Raw genomic sequence first — 8,121 nt, 5'->3', positions numbered from 1 at the left:
TTAAGTCTTCAAATAAATTCTAATGCAATCTATATTAAATTATTATGAAATAAATTTCTAAAAATAAATTATTAGTACGATTTAAAATATAAATATAAGTTGAATTTATTTTAAAATAAGCATACTAATGTAAATATTTTGAATTACATTTATTTTAAAATAAAGTCAATAATTTTAGACCTCTCTAATACACTATTTTTTTAGGCTTCATTTAATATAACTTTTTAAATTATTTTAACTAAAATGTAATTTTATAAAACATTTAAAAAGCCGTTTCAAATGAAGCCTTAGAACAACACTTTGGCATAAGAAAACACTAGTAAAATAACATCGAAGACCTTGATCTGTATTCTTTATCAAAATTAGGAGCGCAAACGATAGAGTACCAGACATTCTGATAAAATATTTAGTAAAATTCATATCTAATTATTTATTGCTTCCGAACTTAATAGAAAAAATTTATATTGATTTTAAAATAATGAAAATTTTGAAAAAAATTCATTTACCCCCTTATATTTTTATGAAAATAGCAATACACTAAAGAATGATTATTTTAGAGGAATTTACCAGCTGTTTTCACAAGGGTTGTTTTATTGGTGGAAAATAATTTGAGTTAATATTCAGATACTTTAGGTTTCGTTTGAGACAACTTTTTTTATCGTTTATTAAAACATTTTTTTATTATAAAATTAAAATTTTTGTACTAAAAAATTACTTTAAATAGCAAGAAAAAAGAGGTCCTAAACTAAGCCTTAGTTCGGACAATAAAAAATAATTAAATTTATTTTGAAATAAATGTAATATATAAATAATGAATTAAATTTTATATTATACTTACCTTAAAATATATGCAAGAATTTTAAGATCCATCAATACTAAAGTAAACTAAAATATCCTAACCTAATTGCTACCTTTGTTGGTGCGACTAATTTGAGAAAAAAATTAAATAAGAATAACTTGATCAAATTTTTCATTAGAATAATCTGAAAATTATTAATTTTAGTTTAAAATAAAACTAATACAAATTTTAATTAATTATTTTTAAATTACTCGTTCTAAAATAAATATAATAATTTTAAGACCCATCATAGCAGAAATTTCTATTGTCAATGAACAAACTTGTAGGGAAATCTGCTCCAACCTGCTTCCTTCAGATCCATAACAGTTTTGAAAACAAAAGGTTTGCTGTGCTGATCATATATGAAGCTTTTAGTCATATTTCACAATTCAAGTAGCTAAGTTTTGGACGGTGCCTGCAAGTTAGTTCTTATTTGCTATCCGTTGGGAATTCAGTAACTTTTTTTAAGAAACGAGAGTATCTACTCGCTGCTACTCCAAAGACAACGCTTGGCGACGTAACTAATCCCTCGGCAGAACCTAACTAGGCCACCCACCGGCATTGGGTCCACACTTGCTTTGTTCTATTGAAGAGGCGAGGCCGTAGTAAAGGGAATTCGAACTCAAGATGGAGATTCCCAACCGTGCTCGCCCACCAACCACCCTAAATCTCAGTGTGTTGGATTCAGCAACTTGATGCAGTGAAAGAGTTCCAATAGACTAAGAGAAGCTAAGCTCCTGGAAAGATATCTTCATCCCCAATCTTCATCCCCAACTGGATCAGAATTCCTTCAAGAGATCATCAACAATAAGATTGACAATGAACAGCATGGGCTAGTCAATACAAATAACTTCTTAGTTCCATGGGCTAGTCAATACAAATACTGTCTATCTGTTTAATCAATAACCTGATCTCCTCATCTGGCTCGATTCCATCTCTATCCATCATCTTCACTATGTTTGGGGTCATTCTCTTTGCTTCAATGTGCATTCTGACAAACGATTTGTACAAGTGCAGATTCATTAGATGCAAACGTCGAAGAACCTTCACAAACCTCTTAGCATCATCAACATTCTGAAACTCCTTATAATGCTCTGCAATGGCCAACAGAATTTCTGGGTTAGGTCTCCAAATACAGTGCTTCAGCATGGATAAACCTTTCTTCATAGCTTCCACAGCCTTCTCCATCTGCTTGCTCTTCACCCATCCTTCCATCAGAATCTCCCAAGTCTTGTAATTTGGATTAGCACCCTTCTTTAAAGCATGAAAAAGTAACAATTCAACCTTATCCATGCATCCATTCCTCATGTGAGCTGCCAAAAGTATATTGGGAACCCTAATATCATACTTCCAGCATTGAGACTCCCAGGTCCTGAAGACCCCTTCAGCCTCTGGAATTTCACCAAGCTTAACCAAACAAGATATGACACTCATATAATTGGCGCAAGGGATCTTTCCTCCCACTCTTTTACTGAGTTCCCAAAGCCTTAAGACCCCCTCTTTATCACCCAGAGCAGCATAGTTTGTCATGACAAAAGAATAACCCAGTCGTTTCGTCATAGATAGCTTATTTTCGGCAATCCTAAGGGCAGTGAAAGCCTTGTCAACAAGACCTGACCTGGTATAAATATTGGCTAAAGTACAGTATGTACTCCAACCTGGTTGAACATTTTTGTCCACCATCATCTCCTTATAGGTCATCTCCAGTGAAGCAATGTCAGATACTTCACCACAGGCATTCATCCAGAGGTTATAAGAGAGTACATTAAGAGGAACCTTATTTCGCTTCATGTGTTGGACAACATAAATTACCTTCTTGAACTGACCTGTTGCTGCATAAAGTTTCATAATCTCATTGAAGGGATGAGGATTCACAATGAAACCCATGTTGTTTATCTTTGCCAAAAGGGCTTCTGCTTTCCCCAATTCTCTTTGCTTCACATACAAATGGAGAAGAGGTAGACTTGCAGCCTTCTGTGAAGCACGGTGGGATATTTGCTCAAAATGTAGTTCTGCATTAGCTATGCCATCAACTTTGATTATTAGATCTACTTTCGCAGCTTGATCGGCTGTCGATGCCTGAAAACCGCTCCGAGATTCCATCCACATGAAGATCTGCATCAGTGATAAATGCTTAGGTAGGGCTGACCCATCCATTTTGTCTTTCTAGGCAAATAACTTCCAAGTGAAACATTCATGATCGGAGATCAAGTAAGAAACACATGTAAGGGAGCACATTGATAGCAGCATATGGCAGAAATATAGACACAAACATTCATTAGGAAAAACTACATTAAAGCTTCGTTTGGGACGGCTTTCTTGATGCTTCTTAAAGCTGCTTTCTAATACAAAAATTTAAATTTTTGTACTAGAAAACTGCTTTAAGAAGCAACGAGAAAGCCATCCCAAACGGAACGTAAATTTAGTAATGGTTATCTTCATACTTAATAGAACGAAAACTTGGCTAAGTCTAATGAAATCTCATCAATACAGATGCTTTGAACTATTGGAAAGTTTCTCAAAAAGCACTTTTCTAGAAGCTGCAACTTAAAATTAACTAGGCATTGCTGTCCGGAACTTCTAAATTCTTCAGTCGCATTAATCCTTGTAAAGTTTCAGCTGCTTCCACCAAGCCAACCTTCACAAATCCATCAAACAACCTATTGCAAGCGGATATATCGAAGTCTAAAACCTTTGATTGCTTCCACTCATCTATAACTTCGCTAGCTTCTTTCAGTTTCCCCAGCACAAGGTAGGAAGAAAGAATACATACATAATTTCTGCTTGTCATTTTTTGAGAGGTCATGTGCAAAGCCTTCCAAATTTCATTTATTTTGTTAATGTTACCAAGACCAGCATGTAGAAGAATAAGAAAATCGTAAGTTATCCATTCCCTTTGACTGATCTTCTTCTCACTTTCAACAAGAGAATTGTCTGAACTGACAAGATGGCTTGCTGTGATATATATATCAGCCAGTTTTGCGTATGTTGCCCAGCTATCATCAGAGCTCAAGTCTGAGGCCATTTCATCTAGTATTTTTCTGACACCTTCAATATCAAAAGTAGCAGCACAAGCACTTATCCATAGGTTATATGTAAACAAGTCTGGCGAGACTTTTCTCCTCCTCAATTCTTCAACAACAATATGAACCTTATCCAACTGTCCTATAGATGTATATAGTGTCATCATCTCATTAAAGGTCAAAATGCTCACAGAGAAGTTTGAATCCTTGATCTTCTCAAAGAGTCTCTCAGCTTTATCTACGAGTTTTGCTCCAGCGTAAGCATGTAGGAGAGCAGTATAAGCTTCACAGGATTTTGCACTTGATGGGAGCCCTTCAAAGAATTCTTCTGCGGAACTAACCCCAAATACTTTTGTTATCAAGTCTATGCGCATTGCAAAGTCATTATCTGAAAGCTCAGATTCCTGATGAATTTTCATCCACTCTGATATCTATAAACTTGAATCAGTTCAAGAAGCAAATCAATAATACATTAAACTAAAGCTTCGTTTGGGACGGCTTCTTAAAGCGGTTTTTTAGTTAAAAATTTAAAATTTGTTAACTAGAAAGCCGCTTTAAGAAGCAACAAAAAAGTTGGCCCAAACAAAACTTAAAAAAATTGACATTCATACATCAACTATTTCAAAACAAATGTTCAATCGAGCTTATGACATGAATAGAGTACTAACATGGTGCATGCACTCAAACTAAAATAGAACAAGACAAATGATAATAAATTAAGAGCAAGTGTGATGAGTTTTGGCCGTTTTATAATCTCTTTTTTCCCTCCAATTATAGAAAAAGCAAATTAAAACGAAGTATTGAGTCCCTTTACCAAGCAAATATGATATATGGTAGCATGCAGCAAGGTGCAAAAAAGAAATGAAGGAAACGGTCAAAGTGCACATGGCAGATATTGACTTGAGTAAATACACAAGCAAAGATATAAAAAACACCAAGCTACAGACCTCACAAGCAGTTCGTAGTGCTTCACTAACTAGTTTTAGCAGCACGCATTTGAATGCCAAAGTTCATTGGCGTTAGAAACACAAAATGCTTGTGTATAACGAGCATTTTTTTTATAATTTTAAATTTGGAATTTAAATTTTGAATTGTGAATTTTACATTAGTATTTAGATATTTAATTATAATTATAATTAGAATTTGGTTATAAATATGATTAGTGTTTATACTCATATTGGATGGAAAGATTGTTTAAAAATTTTATTTTTAGAACAAATGGATGGACTGCTACAATATATAGCTAAGGAAAGGATATTCAGATTCAAATAGAATAATCCATGAGGGTATTCATGGTGGCTATAGAAAGAACAAAAGAATACAATGGAAAAAAAAAAAAAAACTTGATTTCATAATAGCATATGATCTTGTAATAGTCAATACAAATTATTAAAAAAAAAAACTTAACTATTTGAAGAAGTGGAACCATCAAATTATAAATGGACAATTTTTTACTTGGAAGAAATGAAAAAAAAAATTTGCAAAAGATTGTTAAATGATTTCAAAGGAGAGTTTGGCCACATAACATCGAGTTGTAGTCATCAACCTATGTTGCACCGATACGGATACGGCGACACAGATACGACACGATACGGATACGGGACACGTCAATTCTTAAAAATACAAGATATGGGTACGGCGCGGAGACGGCATTATAATTTATAAATCATACATAAAAATTAAGAAAGCAATCAAAACATAATATTTGAAATTACAAAAAAAAAATTTTGACAACAACATCATTTGTAGCCTTGTAGCTTATAATATCAAAATAGAAGTAAGCATTAAATGTCTAGTACAACAACAAAAGCATAAACATAAATTATCTAGCACATGAAGTTTCAACTATTCAATAGAAGGAATGATATAATTATCTTCTTCATTGGTTTGTCTTTGAACTTCCATATCATCTTCAATAAATATCATAGCTTCTAATTCATGCTCCTCAAGTGAAAGATTAATAATTTTTAATATTTTCATATCATCAAGAGACTCAAATCCATCTCGGAAATGAGAGAATCTTGCTCGCAACCGCGTAAGTAAATACGACACATCTTTTTTTTCGGATTTCTTTTTGTTTTTCAACGGACACGCGTATTTGAAATTAAATAGTATTTTAAATGGATATGTCTTTGGCGTATCCGACACGTATCGGTGGAGTATCGGAAGCGTATCCGTGTATCGGTGTATCGGATACAGCACGCCTTTATAAATAGGTGTATCGGTGCAACATAGTCATCAACGTATATCTAAGAAGTAAATTGGAACTCTTTAGTTAAGCAAAACTTGATTCAAGATAAGATGACTAATTTATTAAGAAAATTATTGTAGAAGTTTTAGAAGAGTCTAAAAATAAATCATACATTAGTAGAAAAAACTAGGTAGCGAAATGAGAGGGTACAAAAGTAATTAAGGGAAAAAGAAAAGAGCTTTTAAAGTTCAGAAAATTCTAAATATAACTGAGACTTATAATATTTATAAGAAAGATAGAAATCACGCAAAGAAGAAGTTACACCTTTTGATGGTTTATATAAACTAATTGGTATAAAAGAAAAGAGAAAAGGGGATTCATAAAATACCAATAAAATACCAAGACCATAGATAAGATACGTAGAGATTTTGATCAAGCTATATACATTAGAAGTAAAAATAATATGATCTAGGTTAAAGATGAATGCATCAAGATAAGTTGAAAATACTATTTTAAGAAATTATTAAAAGAGAAATTGAGGAAAGTGTTATTTTGAAAAAACATAATGAATAATATAATAATGAGATATATTATAGAATGATTAAAAAAAAAAAAAGTTTAGCTGGGCCCAAAAAAGATGCAAAAAAAGGTAAATACCTTTTGAGATTTGAAATTATGGGAGATGCCTCCTCAGAATGGATTGAAGGCTTCTCCGGTGCAGCAGCATTGGAGGCTAATTCATGCATAGGCCATAAGATACAAAGCACAACATCATGAGGTGAAAGTTCGATAATTTTGTGGAAGAAATTTCAAGATATATTTTCAGCGAAATAGCTTGCCAGATGATATTTTTTAGCGCATGACCATGAAGTTAAGTATTAGCGTTCAGGATGTAGCTGTCAGAAGGATTTTAGTCTCCTAGGCGTTTAAGATTCTAACTAGTTACACCTAATTTTGTCTCTAGATGGCCATAAATGCTTTTATCTTGGTATAGACTGGTTTAGTTCTTGGATGCAGACATATTATACTTGTGGGCTATAGAATTTCAACATTGCAAATGTTATCTGATGACCCCAATAAGTCTCTGATTTATGCTGCATTTTGTTACAGTTGTTGTTCATTTACTTTGTCTTCATTTAGCATTCCCTATTATGATGACATCCCCTATCTTTGGGATCAATATTATTCTAGAATAATTTGGGAAGCTAAGAGTTCTTTTATGTGCGGTTGAATAGCGTAGATTTACATTTTGGTTTAGGAATTGTTGATTGGAACTATGTTTTTAATTTTGTTTTGTATTGTATGATTGAAACAATTACAATGTGCCCTAAAATATTGAGATATCCTTGACATCAGATAAACCCTAATTCCAATCGGAAGTAAAGCAAGGATAGTTACATTCAAACGCATGATAATAACATCAATCAGACTGCTTCCAAAAAAAAAAGACCTCATTCGCTCAAAGATCTGCAAATTCCAAACCTAGGACCAACTAAAAAATGACGCCTTTTTAGTTTTAAAATAAAATTGAGCAAAAAATTAAAAAAAAAATAAAATTAAGCAAAAACATTTTCATAAGGGCAAAAGAAGCCATAAAAATGGGCGGCAGAATTCTAACCTCAAGCGCGTGCTTAAACCGCTGCAACCTCCTGAGGTCCCTCGCGATCTTGCGTAACTCCGGCGCCGTCGCCTTCCTACCCTCAGCGATCCACTTATCGATCACCACCGTTGCGCTCCTCTTTGGGAACCGAAGTCGAAAGATCCGGCTCCGTAAGTCGTCAGGCGCTCCCGCAGGCGTGAAAGACGGGTCCTCATCCGCGATTTCTAAGCCGACGCGTTCGCTCGTCGGTGCTGCAGGGGAAGAGAAGCATCTAGAAGTATCGATTGTGGAAAACGAGATCACACGGCAAGACTGACTTGCGGGAGCCACCAAAAGGCACCGCCGGCGTAGAACGGGGAAAAATGAACCCATCGGCATCGCCCCGCTTCGAATTTGGAGCGTGAGAGTTACTAGCCAGCATAATTATTGAACTTAATACCTATCCGAGGGCTTAGGGTTTTTGGAGGAG

The 8,121-nt window shown here is 34.2% G+C and overlaps 1 protein-coding gene across 1 annotated transcript; it reads right to left on the bottom strand.

Moving 5' to 3' along the window:
* Positions 1–1,122: 1,122 nt before the first annotated feature.
* On the bottom strand, positions 1,123–8,121 carry LOC110116710 (pentatricopeptide repeat-containing protein At5g27460). Its single transcript, XM_020850409.2, has 2 exons — positions 7,671–8,121; positions 1,123–2,953 (listed from the first exon to the last, which is right to left on the bottom strand). The coding sequence occupies exons 1-2, from the start codon at positions 8,028–8,030 to the stop codon at positions 1,706–1,708; spliced, it is 1,608 nt and encodes a 535-aa protein (XP_020706068.1). The 5' UTR covers positions 8,031–8,121; the 3' UTR covers positions 1,123–1,705.

The sequence above is a fragment of the Dendrobium catenatum genome, unplaced genomic scaffold (genome assembly GCF_001605985.2).
Source record: "Dendrobium catenatum unplaced genomic scaffold, ASM160598v2 fragScaff_scaffold_1116, whole genome shotgun sequence".
Classification (NCBI taxonomy): domain Eukaryota; kingdom Viridiplantae; phylum Streptophyta; class Magnoliopsida; order Asparagales; family Orchidaceae; genus Dendrobium; species Dendrobium catenatum.
The sequence above is the reverse complement of the archived record's forward strand: the minus strand, read 5'-3'. Positions and strand labels throughout refer to the sequence as shown.